At 43.3% G+C, this 17,570-nt stretch overlaps 1 protein-coding gene across 1 annotated transcript in view; it reads left to right on the top strand.

The window, feature by feature from the left end:
* Positions 1-1,923: 1,923 nt before the first annotated feature.
* EIF2AK3 (eukaryotic translation initiation factor 2 alpha kinase 3) overlaps positions 1,924-17,570 on the top strand; it is a 70,998-nt gene continuing 55,351 nt past the window's right edge. The window contains exons 1-2 of the mRNA XM_084626176.1: positions 1,924-2,275; positions 14,642-14,771. Of these exons, the coding sequence (XP_084482302.1) occupies positions 2,013-2,275; positions 14,642-14,771 (393 nt within the window). The 5' untranslated portion in view covers positions 1,924-2,012. The remainder of the gene's footprint in view (positions 2,276-14,641; positions 14,772-17,570) is intronic.

The raw sequence follows: 17,570 nt of genomic DNA, 5'->3' as shown, positions 1-17,570 counted from the left end.
ACAGTGTGACAGGTTTCAGAGTAACAGCCGTGTTAGTCTGTATTTGCAAAAAGAAAAGGAGGACTTGTGGCACCTTAGAGACTAACCAATTTATTTGAGCATGAGCTTTCATGAGCTACAGCTCACTTCATCGGATGCATACTGTGGAAACAACTGAATGACATCATGCTACACATCACTACACTAAAAAGCATCACGCCAGGGTGCAACATGTTGACAAAAACTAAACTTCACAACATATCTCAGCCACATAAATAAATAATTATAATAATAGCTCTTATACACCATTTTAACTATTTATATATAATATCAAATGTGTATGGCACCGTACAGACAGGTAAGAAATAAAGACTTCTTCCACACAGAGCATTGTAAGGCCAGCATCCATCAAACTGATGCTCTTGTGGGAGTGCTGCAATGCCCTGCTCTGGCGCTATATGTCAGTGCCACAGCAATGCCCCACACAGTCAAGGTGATGCCTTGTGCTGTCAAAGTGCCATGAAATCCTGCACTGATGCTACGTCTCAATGTCATGGCCATGGCCAGTGCCGTCACAGCAATACCTTGTATTATCAGGCTGAGGGGTCATGGCGCCATGTGTTGTGGTCCCTCACTGTTGAACATACGAATCAATATACTGGATCAGATCTGAGGGCCATGTAGGCAAGTATCATGTCTCTGACAGCGACCAGAAGAAGGAAGGTGTAAAAACGCTAGAGCAGGCAGAGGTAGGGTAATCTGCCCACCACAGAATGCTCATCCTACCATCTAATAATCAGAGATTGGTCGAAGCTGCAAAGCATGAAGTTTAAGATCCCATCCATGACATTATTTTAGCGCTTTTCGGCTCCTTGGAGCTAAGATCAAGTGTAAGCAGTCCCTTGGTCTATCAAAGGCTGTGATCAAGTGTCTTGATGTTTTTGGTCTTTTGGCCCCGAGATGAAAACCTTGTCTGTGTCTCTTGGACCATGAAGTACAAACATTATTAATTATGATAAATCTAGATCTTCTTCTTATCTAGATAAACACCCAATCCCTTTTTGAATCTTCCTAAATTCTTGGCCTCCACAGTTTCCTGTGGCAGTGAGTTCCACAGCCTAATCACATGCTGGGTGAAAACAGTAATTCCCGGTCTCCGTTCTGAATTTGCCGCCTCTCCATGTCCCGGACCATCCCCAGGGGTGGTGTCAAGAAGCAGGGAGAACAGAAGCAGCAGCTCCCCCTCTCTAGACCATATACCTGGCTCCTGGCCGAGGTGTCACCCATATCCCAGGATCCTTTAGGGCCCCTCCTGTCAGAATCAGGAGATCCTGGGTCACGTAGCCCTCGCATAGCTCAAGCCCCCGCCCTGACTGTGTCTCTGCAGCTCCCCCAGCCCCTGAGAGCGGGCGAGTCCATTCCGCCGCGGTCCCTTTAAAACACCCCCCCATTTTCTCATCTTCTTGGTTTGCCCCAGATGGCTCCATTGAGACTGCCCCTTTCGACACTCAAAATCGGCCACGTATGAAACACTAGAGTTGCCCAATCAGGAAGAGGCGGAGATAGCCGACCCCAATCGTCGCGCTGCATCTGCCGTCTCCAAATTATCCAATCAGGAACAGGTTTGAAGGCGGAGTACCGAATCACAGAGAAGGAAAGGAAGTGACTTCTTTCCATTGGCCAGGCTGATTTAGTATGCGAGACTGCGTACACGTCTCATTGGTCAGCAGGTGTGTTGACAAATATCGTCACTGTGCCCGCCCGGTCGAGCCAGATAGACCAATCAGAAACAGGTACTGGTTCGAATGACACCAAGTCTGTCAAATGGGTTTCCTCCCTCGGAAGCGGAGGGGGGGGGGAAGCAGCATGTGCGGTTGTGCGCAGGACGCCGGTACGTGGCCGCGGGCAGGCGGGAGGGGGCGGGCTGAGCAGGGTTGGTTGCGGCGTGGCGGTGCCCAGTTCTCCTGGTGGCGGGAGCGAGTGTTCATGTCCTAGCGGCCGGCGCGGCGGGGCCGGGCTGAGGGGGCCGCTCCATGCGGGCGCCGCGGTGCCGGAGCGCTCTGGCTGCCCTGGCGGTGCTGGTGCTGCTGGGGGCGGCGGCCCCCGAGCCGGCTCGCGGCGATGCCCGTGGAGGCGAGGTCGGGTTCGGGCTCGGGGCAGCCGCGGCCCCGGCCGCTCTCCCCGCTGGGCCCGACGGGATCGTGGAGGACGATGAGGCCGGGGTGGCGGCTGCGGGGCCCGGGGAGCAGGGGCCCGAGGAGGAGGAGGAAGAGGAGGAGACCCGGCCCGGCGGCAGGTGAGCGGGTGGCGGGGCAGGGGCACCGAGGGGGCTGCATGGGGGATGGCGAAGTGCGGGGACTCTGCCAGTGGGTTGCCGGGGAAGGGACGAGAGGAGGGAGATGAGCGCGCAAGGGAGGTGAATGTGATGGGCAAGGGGGCTAGGTGGGACGGTGCAGGAAGGGGGGGGGGTTGCAGGCAGGATGGGGGGGGCTGGGGGTGCAGGGAGGAAGGGGGACTAGGTGGGGAAGTTTCTGGGTAGAACCCCCAAGTAGGTTTAGTGTTCTCTCCCCGTACGCCCTGTCGGGGTGAAGGGTGTTTGTTGTTGCCCTGGCCTTGTTTTCATTACATGGGAGGAGTAGTCCCCGTTGTTTGTCTGCTCTGGCTTGTCATTGCGGGTGGGAAAGTGATAGCCGTGGGTCTGGCTCCTTCCTTAGTTTATTACTGGGAAGCGGTTCCACCCTGTGCCTTGTTTTAAAGTGTCTGGGCTCCTGGATCTGTAGTTTACTAAGTCTTTTTATTTATCCTATGTCCTCTCCCAAACACCTGCATATAATAGGTCGTTAAAGTGTATTGTGCACCTTTCTGTCATCCTGTTCTACATTGGAGAAGAAAAGGATTCTAATTAAAGCTTAATTTGTCTTTTCCTTTCATGTGTAATAATATACACATTGGTGTGCATTACAACAGAGAAAATGATGAAAAACAGACTACCTTTTCCATTGGTTTGTTTCCCCCCATTCTGCAACTTATTGGGGCAAACTTGGATAAAAATCATTGGTGAACAGATGATTCTAATAAAGAGGTGATTAAAATACAAAAGTAACACTGAGCAGTCTCCAGTACATCTCTGATCTGGCTGAAGAAAGATCAGGAATTATGTCATTGCAGGAGCTAAAGGGGAAGAATATGATCAAGTATCACTTTTTTCTTCTAATGAAGCAAAGTACACTACCAGACTTTGTTTTGAAGTGAGAGATTTGAAGCCTTGAGTTCATAGACTCTAGAATAATTCAGTTTCTACAAGTAACTGTCTGGTTAACCCACATCCTGTGCCAGTTTAAGATTTTCTCCCTCTTAAACAGTGAAGAGTCATTCTTTTGTGCGTTGGCTCATTAAAAATTATAACCTGGCTTGCTGCGCTTCTCATTCTGGCTAGGGGAAAAAGCAGCCTTCTGTTCTTCAATTTAAAATTTGCAAAATACATTTTACATTGAACTACTAGAAGTAATCTTGGGTTATCTCTCTGTATAAAATATTCAACCTAATAATTTGAAGCCAAAGACTAAAGACAGCCATTCTCTGATTAGTGCACTAGAATAGGCTATTACTGGATGACTGGTAAAATTGCTATGTAGCTGTAGTAGGAGTGAGGAATTACCATAAATGTTAATTCTTTGTGTTAGTTGCCTGTACCTGAAAGATGCAGACTCTTATCTGGATTCACACTTGTTCAGTTACTCTTGAGCAGTAGACTATGGCACTGCCGAGGGTAGCTGAACTCAGGCTAACTTATTTTAGTTGTTAAAATAAATTGGTGTTGCAATAACTAGTAAATCAATACAATGAGCATTCTATATTGTAGCTTGTGAGGGGTTTTTCCTATCCTCCCAAGATACAGTAAATATTCGGAGGGTTATTAAATTGTAAAGTTCAAGGACACAAGGGAAAAATGTTGTTATACATAGATGTTTAGGTGCATAGGTTATAAAATTGGAGGAGCACTTTGCTATTTGCTGACTTTGTATTCTAAAGTCAGCTTGCAGTATCTTTTATATATTGTGCTTGAGAAGATACTCTTAGTAGTTCCAAATATGGCTTGATTGATTTGTTTAAAGAGCAGTAGAAGGGATGCTAATTCTCAAGTGTTGGGCTGACCTGACTGTTCAGTGTAGAGATGGGTTGTTTTTGTTTTGAGTTTCCTTAAACAAAAACATTGAAGCTTGTCTATACTGCAGATACAACTGCTGTGGACCCAGTGACAATGCAGTTGTTCCTTGTCCTGGTTACATGTCCCCTTGCATGGGTCTATCTTGTGTTGTAGTCAGAACCTTAATTCAGTTTCTGTTACTGGGCAGGTGAGGTCCTACGTATTTTGCTAGTGGAATAGAGTTGTAATGGGGTTATCTGAAAGCATGGTAGTAGACGTAGTGCACTCTGTCCATAAATAGATACTGCTAGAGGTGTTAGGCTCCAGATTTGACTAGCTTTTTCATCTGTGTGAAAAATCTATCTGTGGATTTTTCTGTATTAATTTAAAAGGAGAAATCAATGCTAGGAGCACTTAAGTATCTGTGAATGAAGGACAGAAAATTAGTAATTCCAAAAGGATTATTACAAACGGCTGGATGGAAAGAGTTTAACATTATGACAAACTTTGACATAGTTTATTAAATTTCAAATGTACTTGTATAATATTTCTCAAGTGCAGTCCTTAGCTGTTTTTTAGGGTACTCTACTGTATCAAGCAGATGGAAGGTGGTATTGACATGTCACTTTGTGCTGCTGATGTTGCAAGTGATAGGGTTTGGTGTTTCTAGAACACATTTATTTCAAAAGTTCTCAGACTTAACTAAAATACAAACTAAAGGGAGAATGCAGGCACAGTGGATCCTCCATTCATTTAACAAACTTGATCAGATGTCTGAATCAAGTGATGCATGCAGGATACCCACATCCTCTCAAGTGTGCTCATGTAACTGAGTAGCAGTTTTATTTGAAGCGTCTTCAGTCAACACAAGACTTGTGAAGAGAGATGGCTAAATATAGTCATCTTATTCGTTAACAATTCTGCTTTTCACTAAGCATGTTCTACTTTTAAGTGTGAATATTGCTTTAAGAATTTGGCATAGTATGCTGTGACAATCTGATGTAATACCAATTATAGGTGTGACTAAAGAAAAATTTTCAGAGAAACTCTGAAAAACTAAGTAATCTACCCGGTTTATAAATCTTCTTGAGAAAAGCAACTAGTGTCCTTTTGAAAAGGACACTGCCGATTTAAAAATCTCGTGTCAATGTTTTAACCTAATGCTATCGGTAACACTAAGATTACTAGAAAGGTTAGAGGAAAACTTTCATTTTTTTTTAGTTTACTTTATGAAGTTGTCAGCACTTTATTTATAATCAGTTTCACTGTTTCCTGCGAATAGTTAGTTTACTCTGGGTCTTTCACACAGAAAAAGGAGAGAAAAATATTTTTAAAATACGAAAATGTGATTCCGAAACTATAAAAAATGATGGGTTCTTAGGGCAGATGGGTAGTACCTCAAACCTTTTCAAAAACTGATTAGATGTTAAGTTAATAGTGTCACTTTAACCTGACAACCACCAAAGGGTGGGCAAAATATAGTAAGATTGTATAATACATAAAATATTTGAAATGGTAAATTTAAAACTAATCTTGATATCAGAACTAGGAAAACATTCCAGCAAATTTCTACTGGTCATGAATTTAAAACTTGTGAAGTCCCAGGAATACTGTTTGATAGCAAGCTAAAGATTAGGTCCAGAAGTATCTCAAATAATTTACAAGGCAGCATTTTAGTTCAAAGTGAAACAATCCCCCAAAGACTACCAGGGGTAATCAGTTATTTTTGTCAAGGTCCATATTTCTTAGTCAAAGTCCAGATTTCAGAAAAAATAACAATGACAATAGTAAGAAATAAAAAGATTTTTGTTGTCCATTCAAAAGCGTCTGGCGGTCTGGATTTGGCCCAGGGTACGTCTATTGATTACCCCGTACTAGACTAACATTCACTTCTCCTGTAGCTAATCCTTTGATTCCAGCTCTAAATGTAGCTAGCTGTAAGACTTGGATAAGGCTGAGCTGGTCTTGTGACTATGGTCTGTTCAAACAAAATAATCGTGGTTTGGAAGGAAGTATTTGCTTAGTAGGTGAGTCTTGTCATGTAAAGTCCACAGTATTGTAGCTATCTAGTGGAAAACATTTTGATTATGTATAATGGCATTCAAAAGAGTTTGGGGGCAGCAAATAGGTGGTAAAAACCCCGGTTTTAAAACAAGCATATGTAGATTGTGCAGAGTATTTTTGTTTTGAATGAAGACTTGAATGAATTCTCTCCTTTAACAAACAGAAAACTCATCATGGTGCATCTTCTCAGCTGTCGTTACTTCTTTCTAGTGAAGAGGCTTGAATTCATGATATAGGAAGACATGTGAAACCAATAAAGCTGGTAAAAATGCTTCATAGCCAGATAATTTTGGGAAGGCTGAAGTTTGTATCTGGGGAGGAAGGTAGTGTGGGTATGTAAAATGCGGAAAGATAAATAGCTGCTTATATAGGAACAAAGCAAGTTGGGCAAGGGAAATGGTTAGCAAAAGCAATGGTTTAGGTGGGAAGGCAGTGTTTGGCACTGACTAGGTGCCAATTATTGTTTAATCTTCTTTCTTGGTGTTGATTTGATCAAGGTGAAATTTAAATTAGGGATGTGGATTAATTGCAGTTAACTCACACGAATAACTCAAAAAAATTAATCACAATTAATCACAGTTTTAATCATACTGTTAAACTGTAGAATACCAATTGAAATTTATTAAATATTTTTGGATGTTTTTCTTATCGGGGGGGAGGGATAGCTCAGTGGTATGAGCATTGGCCTGCTAAATCCAGGGTTGTGAGTTCAATCCTTGAGGGGGCCATTTAGGGATTGGGGCAAAAATTGAGGATTGGCTCTGCTTTGAGCAGGGGGTTGGACAAGATGATCTCCTGAGGTCCTTTCCAACCCTGATATTCTATGATTCTACATTGCCAAATATATTGACTTCAGTTACAACACGGAATACAAAGTGTACAGTGCTCACTCTATATTATTTTTTATTGCAAATATTTACACTGTAAAAATGATAAACAAAAGAAATAGTATTTTTCAATTTACCTCATACAGGTACTGGAGTGTAATTTCTTTATTGTGAAAGTGCAACTTACAAATGTAGATTTTTTTTTGTTTGTTTGTTACACTATTTTGTTTTTGAGTGCAGTTAAGTAAAACTTTAGAGCCTCCAAGTCCGCTCAGTCCTACTTGTTCAGCCAACCACTAAGACAAACAAGTTTGTTTACATTTATGGGAGATAATGCTGCCCGCTTCTTATTTATGTCACCTGAAAGTGAGAACAGGAGTTCACATGGCACTTTTGTAGCCGGCGTTGCAAGGTATTTACCTGCCAGGTATGCCCCTTCATGCTTTGGCCACCATTCCATAGGACATGTTTCCATGCTGATGCTCGTTAAAAAAATAAGGCATTAATTAAATTTGTGACTGAACTCCTTGGGGGAGAATTATATGTCTCCTGCTCTGTGTTTTACCCGCATTCTGCCATATATTTCATGTTATAGTAGTCTCTGATGACTCAGCACGTTTTTGTTTTTAAGAACGCTTTCACTGCAGATTTGACAAAATGCAAAGAAGGTACCAGTGTGAGATTTCTAAAGATAGCTACAGCAGTCGACCCAAGGTTTAAGAGTCTGAAGTGCCTTCCAAAATCTGAGAGGGATGAGGTGTAGAGCATGCTTTCAGAAGTCTTAAAAGAGCAACACTCCGATGCGGAAACTACAGAACACGAACCACCAAAAAAGATAATCAGCCTTCTGCTGGCGGAATTTTACTCAGATGATGGAAATGGACATGCGTTGGTCCACACTGCTTTGAATTGTTATCGAGCAGAACCTGTCATTAGCATGGACGCATGTCCTCTGGAATGGTGGTTAATGCATGAAAGGGCATGTGAATCTTCAGTGCATCTGGCACATAAATATCATGCGACCTCAGCTACAGCAGTGCCATGTGAACGCCTGTTCTCGCTTTCAGGTGACATTGTAAACAAGAAGTAGGCAGCATTATCTCCTGCAAATATAAACAAACTTGTTTGTCTTAGTGGTTGGCTGAACAAGAAGTAGGACTGAGTGGACTTGGAGGCTCTAGAATTTTACATTGTTCTATTTTTGAATGCAGTTTTTTTTGTACATAATTCTACTTTCATGATCGTTCAACTTTCACAATGAGATCCTACTACAGTACTTATAATGGGGGAATTAAAAAATACTATTTCTCTTGTTATTTTACAGTGTAAATATTTGTAATGAAAAATAGAAAGTGAGCACTGTACATTTTGTATTCTGTGTTGCAATTAAAATCAATATATTTGAAAATGTAGAAAAAATCCAAAAATATTAAATATTAACAGTGCAATTAATTGCATGATTAATCACAATTAATTTTTTTAAGCACTTGACAGCCCTAATTTAAATAGATACACTTTGAATAGTCATTTGTGTTTTGTTTGATTGTTAAGTGTGCTTTGAGCTTTTGGGTTTTGAACAAGCACAGTCATTAGCAGAACCCAGTTACACTGAGAGCTACAATATAATGTACAATTGTGTGACCATTAGAGTGCTTGAGTATGGATACACTGAACTATATTATTAGCCTGCTTGTGATTCCTGTACCTTTATAGCAGTAATTATCACATTCAGCTTATAAAACTGCTAGTAAGTTTGAGTGAAGCTGTAGTTCTCAAATATTTGACAAAAGAATTGATGCCTTTCCTAGTACATTAAAATCTACAAAAAGAAAAGGAGTACTTGTGGCACCTTAGAGACTAACAAATTTATTTGAGCATAAGCTTTCGTCAGCTACAGCTACTGGATGCATTCAGTGGAAATAAAGTGAGCTGTCGCTCACGAAAGCTTATGCTCAAATAAATGTTAGTTTCTAAGGTGCCACAAGTCCTCCTTTTCTTTTTGCAAATACAGACTAACATGGCTGCTACTCTGAAACCTGTCATTAAAATCTACGTTTCTTGATTCAAAAAACAGACATTACACTTGAAAAATGTGGTGCTATATTGTTGGAATAGGGGTGGGTGTGTGTGTATATAGTTGTCACACAATATTTGTTCAGATTATTAATAACAATGTAATACATTCTTTACAAGGATGTGTTTTTTTTCAGTGGTGGAATGTGTTTAAATTTAAAATTGCAACGCTGCACATGGTCTGTTACTGTGGTTGATGTTTTACCAGTACTGTATAAGACACTGCCCTTTTGCATATCTTTTAGAATCATGCTTTATATATTTTATGGACATTTTTTAAAAGGAATACTGACCTATCCCTTAAAATGCATTATGTTCCTCTCTGAACTCCAAAATTGTGTGGTGTCAGTTGATCTGAGTCTGAATTTTCATTTTTGGACTGCAGTTAATATATCAAATTTAGGTGCTCCTGACTAGCAGTAAAAACACAATTTAATGAAAATATCTGTAAATCCAGCAGCCTCCTTTCACAACCACTTTTGACAGTAGCCAGCCGGAAAACTAAGAAAAGTGTCTCTTCCCAACAAACACCCCTTTTATCTATGCTCTCGACTCCCCAGAAGCCTGTGAAAATAGGCAAGCTTTTCAGCATGTCCAAAAGGTCAACAGATTTCAGCCCTCCCTTTTAGTTTTAAAAAAAAAAAAAAATTGTAGCCAAAACACCACTTCTTATTTTAACTGTGGTACTATTTCATGCGGATACACCCTCTCCATCTGGCAGGTCCCAGTCCATTTAGGCGTATATTCTAGAAACCAACAGCCTGCCCACTACTATCATGTGCTGTCAGTTAGATACACCACTTAAGCAGGCAGGCAGGCAGCTTTCTTCTCCCTTAGCTTTAGGGTATGTATACACAGCAGAAGTTATGCACTGCCTTTGCTCACATTCTCAAATGTAGGCTAAAGTCAGAGGAGTTCTGTAGCGCAGAAGAGAATGAACCAGATTTTCCCGATGTTCCAGGTCGGTGCCTTGGCCACTAGACAAGGAATTAATTCAGGAGGTCAGACTAGTTGATCAGATTGCTTGATAATCTGTGAATCTATGACCAGTGCTTAAATTCAAGCTATCTTGATACCAGTGTTATCGGGATTCAGTAGCAGTAAATACATCACAATACATGTGTGGACTTCAGAGAGGGCTAGTGAACAGAGTGCATACCCAGGGTCAGTGGCTAAGGCCTGGTCTACACTGTGAGTTTAGGTCGAATTTAGCGGCATTATCTCTATTTAACCCTGCACCCGTCCACATGACGAACCCCTTTTTTTCGACTTAAAGGGCTCTTAAAATCAATTTCTTTACTCCACCCCTGACGAGGGGATTAGCCCTGAAATCGGCCTTGCTGGGTCGAATTTGGGGTACTGTGGATGCAGTTCAACGGTATTGGCCTCCAGGAGCTATGCCAGAGTGTTCAGCTGTGACAGCTCTGGACAGTGCTCTCAACTCAGATGCACTGGCTAGGTATACAGAAAAAGGCCCGCAAACTTTTGAATCTCATTTCCTGTTTGGCCAGCATGGCGATCTCACCTGCACAGGTCACCATGCAGAGCTCATCATCACAGGAGACCATGCAGTCCCAGAATCGTCGAAGAGCTCCAGTATGGACCGAACGGGAGGTACGGGATCTGATCGCTGTATGGGGAGATGAATCTGCGCTGGTAGAACTCCATTCAAAAAGACAAAATGCCAAAATATTTGAAAAAATTCTCCTTTTAAATTGCCAACCTATTTTTAATGGCCAACCCAATGGCTACTTCGTATGGGAAATAAGCGTGCTGCTGTTTGAAACCATTCCCACATCGTTATGAAGGTTAAAGAAGCCAAAAGACTGTGGTTTACCATGGCTGCCTGCAAGCCAAATTCTGCTGCCCGGCCCTGTGTGAGTGATCTCACACCAAACCGGCATACCCTCAAGAGGCAAAATGCAACCTTGTAATGAAAGCACATGTGCTATGTGATAACAGCAAGGCTTACTGTAAAAGAGTGTACCCATTGTTCTGTAAAATGTGTCTTTTTAACTACCACTGTCCCTTTTTTTCGCCTCCGCCAGCTGCATATGTTTCTCCTTCCCAGAGGCTAGCAAAGATTAGAAGGCAAAAAAAACGCACTCGTGATGAAAAGTTCTCTGACCTCAAGCTGTCCTCCCACACTGACAGAGCACAGCAAAATACATGGAGGCAGACAATCTCAGAGTGCAGGAAAACACAACATGACCGCGAGGAAAGGTGATGGGCTGAAGATGGTAGGTGGCGTCAGCTTGCTGAAAGAAGGCAGGAGTCAATGCTTCAGGCTGCTGGAGAATCAAACTCGTATGATCGAGCTGCAGGAAAGGCAGCAGAAGCACAGACTGCCGCTATAGCCCCTGTGTAACCAACCGCCCTCCTCCACAAGTTCCATAGCCTCCTCACCCAGACGCCCAAGAATGCGGTGGGGGGGCCCTCTGGCCACGCAGCCACTCCACCCCAGAGGATTGCCCAAGCAACAGAAGGCTGGGATTCAATAAGTTTTTTAAAGTGTTAAACTTTTAAAGTGCTGTGTGGCCTTGTCCTTCCCTTCTCCAGCACCACACCCAGTGCTTCCCTCCTCCACCACCCCTCCCGGGCTACCTTGGCAGTTATCCCCCTATTTGTGTGATGAATAAATAAAGAATGCATGAATGTGAAGCAACAATGACTTTATTGCCTCTGCAAGCAGTGATCGAAGCGGGGAGGGGAGGGTGCTTAGCTTACAGGAAAGTAGAGTGAAACTGGGGGGGTTCCATCAAGGAGAAACAAACAGAAGTGTCATACAGTACCCTGGCCAGTCATGAAACTGGTTTTCAAAGCTTCTCTGATGCGCACCGCACAATCCTGTATTCTTCTAACTGTCCTGGTGTCTGGCTGCGCATAATCAGCTGCCAGGCTATTTGCCTCAACCTCCCACCCCGCCATAAACGTCTTCCCCTTACTCTCACAGATATTGTGGAACACACAGCAAGCAGCAATAACAACGGGAATATTGGTTTCGCTGAGGTCTAACCTAGTCAGTAAACTGCACCAGTGCACTTTTAAATGCTCAAATGCACCTTCTACCACCATTCTGCACTTGCTCAGCCTATAGTTGAACAGCTCCTGACTACTGTCCAGAGTACCTGTGTACGGCTTCATGAGCCATGGCATTAAGGGGTTGGCTGAGTCCCCAAGGGTAACTGTAGGCATTTCAACATCCCCAACGGTTATTTTCTGGTCTGGGAATAAAGTCCCTTGCTGCAGCTTTTGAAACAGACCAGAGTTCCTGAAGATGCGAGCATCATGTACCTTTTCTGGCCATCCCACGTTGATGTTGGTGAAATGTCCCTTGTGATCCACCAGTGTGTGCAGCACCATTGAAAAGTACCCCTTTCGGTTTATGTACTTGCTGCCTTGGTGCTCCGGTACCAGGATAGGGATATGGGTTCCGTCTATAGCCCCACCACAGTTAGGGAATCCCATTGCAGCAAAGCCATCCACTATGACGCCCATTTCCCAGGGTCACTACTCTTGTTATCAGCAGATTTTTGATTGCATTGGCTACTTGCATCACAGCAGCCCCCACAGTAGATTTGCCCACTCCAAATTGATTCCCAACTGACCGATAGCTGTCTGGTGTTGCAAGCTTCCACAGGGCTATTGACACTTGCTTGTGAATTGTGGGGGCTACTCTCATCTTGGTATTCTTGTGCCTCAGGGCAGGGGAAAGCAAGTCACAAAGTTCCATGAAAGTTCACTTAAGCATGTGAAAGTATCACAGCCACTAGGAATCATCCCAGACCCGCAATGCTATGTGGTCCCACCACTCTGTGCTTGTTTCCTGGGGCCCAGAATCGGTGTTCCACGCCATGAACGGTGCAGTATGACTGCTGGCCGTTGTCGTCTCCTGCGTGCTTATTAGAAGACGGTGCAGTAGGACTGCGGGCAGGACTGAATCGCCATGAGACTAAACTTAAAAGGGAAATGACCTGGCTGAGTCACTCCCTTGTTTGCCCAGGCACCCCTGACCGACCTCACTGAGGTTGGCTAAAAGAGCACCCTGGAGAACAGCGATGATGGCTACCAGTCATACTGCACTGTCTGCTGCCAAAAGACAATGAGCTGCTGCTGTGTAGCAATACAGTACCATATCTGCCAGCATGCAGGAGACATACGGTGACGCTGAGCGGGCTCTATGCTTGTCGTGGTATGGTGTCTGCACGGGTAACCCAGGAAAAAAGGTGCAAAACGATTGTCTGCCATTCTTTTCACGGAGGGAGGGAAGGAAGGGGGTGCCTGACAATATGTACCCAGAACCACCCGCGACAATGTTTTTGCCCCATTAGGCATTGGGATTTCTACCCAGAGTTCAAATGGGCAGCGAAGACTGCAGGAACTGTGGGATAGCTACCCACAGTACAACACTCCGGAAGTCGACGGTTGCCTCGGTACCGTGGATGCACTCTGCTGACTAAAGGCACTTAGAGCATTTTTATGGGGACACACACAATCGACTATATAAAAACGCTTTCTACAAAACCAACTTCTATAAATTCAACCTAATTTCGTAGTGTAGATATAGCCTAAGAACGGCCATACTGGGTCAGACCAAAGGTCCATCTAGCTCAGTATCCTGTCTTCCGACAGTGGCCAATGCCAGATGCCCCAGAGGGAATGAATAGAACAGGTAATCATCAAATGATCCATCCCCTGTTGCCCATTTCCAGCTTCTGGCAAACAGAGGCTAGGGACACCATTCTAGCATCTTCCTGGCTAATAGCCATTGATGGACCTATCTTCCGTGAACTTATCTAGTTCTTTTTTGAACCCTTTTATAGTCTTGGCCTTCACAACATTCTCTGGCAAAGAGTTCCACAGGTTGACTGTGCGTTGTGTGAAGAAATACTTCCTTTTGTTTGTTTTAAACCTGCTAAATTGTTCTTCTTGCAAAGATACCAGTGCTGTGCCGTCTTTACAGCTATTGTTGGATTTAGGCAAGCTAGAACAGGCTAGCCCGTTTGCTGTGTAGGCATATCCTTCATTTCCAAATGAATGAATGCTTTTGCTCTGCTATGTTGTTTTTAAACAATTGCTTTCTTATGAGACATTTTCTGACATCCAAATTTGTTTCCATGCTTTGCTCAAGTTATTTGCAAATTTACTCAGTCTGTGCTGCAGTATTACTTGCATGCGACCTAGTGGGTTATTTGTTTTTGAAAACCATATGAGGGTTGTTGGGGTTTTTTTTGGTTAGGGTATACAAATCATATGAACTTCAAATAGGAAGACTGGTGAAAACATAAATCAATCTTAACAGTGACTGTAACTTATTTTGCTTCCAAGTGACCTCTTGAAATGATTAGAAGTTACATCATGGCATATGAAACAAGTTTCTGAGATCCAACTACAAACTTACAGCTCTTCTAGAGCTGCCCAGTTAAATGATACAATGCAAAATGTAAACACTATGATTTATTGAAGATAATGTAATCTGAAGTCAGAAAATATAGTTAGGCATATTTATAGCAGCTTTATTTCTGACTTCGAATGTTTCTGTGATTGGCAGATCCTTAGTAATTATCAGCACTTTGGATGGACGAATTGCTGCTCTTGACCCTGAGAATAGTGGCAGAAAGCAATGGGATCTGGATGTGGGATCTGGTTCTCTTGTGTCATCCAGCCTCAGTAAACCAGAGGTAAGACTTTTATATCTGTTACCTGATTTTTGTTTGTTTCTTAGGCTTTGTCTGCACTAAACTTTTTTTTTCTCAAGATTGCCCACAGTTTGCTACCACAGAGGTAGCTCCACCATGGCAATAGTGGGAATTTTTAAAGGAGGGAGAAAATTAGTATAAACATAGCTCTTCAGATATGTTGTATGGCATGATATCTATAGGAATTGTATGCAGTTTTCAGTTATGTATAGTTCAAAGTGGTCCATGGATCTACGTAAAAAGAAAAAGATAATTTTGCTCATTGTAACAAATGATGTATTCTTTTCTGTTGGGAGCAGCAGAGGAAGTCCTTTTTTCTCTAAGACACCATGTGATCTTTTGTGCACATGCTACATAACACAGTCTATTCTGTCAGCAGGCTGGCCTAGTAATAAAGTGGAGCATTAAAGGTGACCTGCAGATGGAGGGAAGGGTTTTTACCCTCTCTTGCTGTTTTAATACTGATTAATTGGCAAAAAAAACTATAGTAAAACTTTTTGTTCTTTAATAGTGTTAAATGGAACCTGATGGGTGAGAGAGAGTGGGCTGTAGAAGGAGGTGAAGAACTTGTACGTTTCAGGAACTGTGGTGTTGGCAGAGTAAAAGTATGTTGTTGGGGTGTATTGGGATATTGCTGAAAGAAGGCAGAGTTAATGGTGCACAGGCAGCATGAATTGTGCATTTCTTGGTTTTCAGAAGTTTGAGTTTGGCTCAACTCAGTGTTCTGCAAGGAGACAACATCCACCAACCAATCTTAACTCTACATTAATGGAATTTCTTGCTGTGGAATTTCCTTTTAGAACAGGAAAAGATGTGGTGTTGGTACATGTTAGTAGTCCTTTAAGCAGTTGTACTTTTCATGTTCTGCAATTTGCATACTGAGCCAAATCAGTCCATAGCCAGCATTTCCTATGTCATGGTGTATTCCTTGCTCTCCCACAAACTTCTGTAACCTTGTGATCCAGGATTTGCCCAGAATTCACACACTGGCAACCGCACATGTCTTTTCCCTCAGTGGTCAAGGTACCTGTGCTGTCAGTTCCAAACCTCTGTGGCATGTCTCTTTGTAAATACCACATTAATCTGCCATGAGATCAAGAAGTAGACACTTGCCCCCCACAAGCCTCCACCCACTATTCTCCCAGGAGCTAGTAAAATACAGATTTTCTCAAACAACCTACCACCCACCTTTATTTTCCCAACCCCTCACTCCTTCCCACCCTCCACAAAATTCCTCTGTCTCCGGCTCCTCCCCATCTGGTATAACAAATTTTTTTGTCAGACTGGCTGCTGACTATTCTGCTATGCTTACAGAAATCTCTCATAAAATAAAAACATGTTGTAACAGAGACAAGTTGTAACAGAGACAACTTGTAGCAAGCAACAGGAGTTATTAAATTTTTGTTGCATAGGTGTACAAAGGTTCAGCCTAGAAATGACAGTGGCAGAGTATTCGCCAGGGCAATGGCGTTGACACATTCCCTTAAATTGCCCAGGCAAGGATAAAATGGGGCTTTTCTGTTTTGGTGCATGTGCACTGTAATCCTTCCAGACTGCACATCTGCACAATGTGAATATGTTCTTAAACGCTATTCACAGTTTGGATCCCCCAAAGACTAAGTAGGTGCCCTGCGCTACCTTGGGTGAACATTGACTAATTAGGATCATTTTGACCCACAGCAAGAATTTCATCTCTAACTCTGCAAGGGGAAAAAAACAAATGCCACCACGTTTAAAAGCTTTTTGCTAAAAGGCTATTTTTTTTTTCAGGGCTTATATCTCTAGAACCCTGACTCAGTGACCCAAATTTGGGTTATTAACCCTACTCTGCACTCCCATGAGGTATTGCCAATTTCAAGAAAATCTATACAAGTATGCAGATTTTAGAACACTTAGAAGCACCGTCCTTTTAAAGAGGAAGGATAGAGATATGATGGAGGGAAAAGGGCTCCTCTCAACTGAGGCCTTGGTCTACGCTAGGAAATTATTGACAAATCCTCATTTCTGAACAATGCAGTTAAGCCAACCTAACCCCCGGTGTAGACAGCATTCGGGAGAATTCTCCTGTCGACCTAGCTAACGCCTCTTGGGGAGTTGGATTACCTACGATGACAGGAGAAGACCTCCTGTTGGCATAGGTAGTGTCTTCACTGAAGCATCACAGCATTGTAAATGTAGACAAGCCCTTAATAAGACCACCCCAAGGAGAAATACAACTGGAAATAATAGCCCTGAGACATGTGAACTGCTCCATTCATCTCAGGGGGTGTTCTCATCCCCCTTAGAGTGCTTTGGAGACTGTGGTATACATGAAGTATACCCATTCTTAACTAGTCACCCAGAGAGGCAGGACTTGCCCAGATTCTGCCTCACATGGAAGGCAGGGACGAGGATGTCAGACTGTCCCAAAAGGGCAAGCTGTCCCAGAACCTGGCTCTCATGAGGGGGATAGGTGGGAGATCCAACCCCTGTAGATGGGAGCAGCGAGAGTGGCTCAGACAGCACCCAGAAGGGCAAGGCCCCCCATATCCTAGATCATGAGAGAGCAGTAAGGGGGGCTTAGACCCACCTAGAGGGTCAAGAGTCCTCCCAGATCTGTGCATATACCCAGGAAGGGAGAATGTGGGGCTGAAAGATGTCCCTGCCCCTCTATTCTCCCCAGTTCCCCCTGCAACTCACCCCCACATCCCCCTTCCCCTTCCTACTGTCCCACCCCTCCAGTCCCCCAAGCCTCCCTCACCTGAGCCCCCAACCTCCATGCCCATTTATTCCCCTCTCTGC

The sequence above is a fragment of the Lepidochelys olivacea genome (genome assembly GCF_965140295.1).
Source record: "Lepidochelys olivacea isolate rLepOli2 genome assembly, chromosome: 4".
NCBI lineage: Eukaryota > Metazoa > Chordata > Testudines > Cheloniidae > Lepidochelys > Lepidochelys olivacea.
This window is presented reverse-complemented; position numbering and strand designations above follow the sequence as displayed.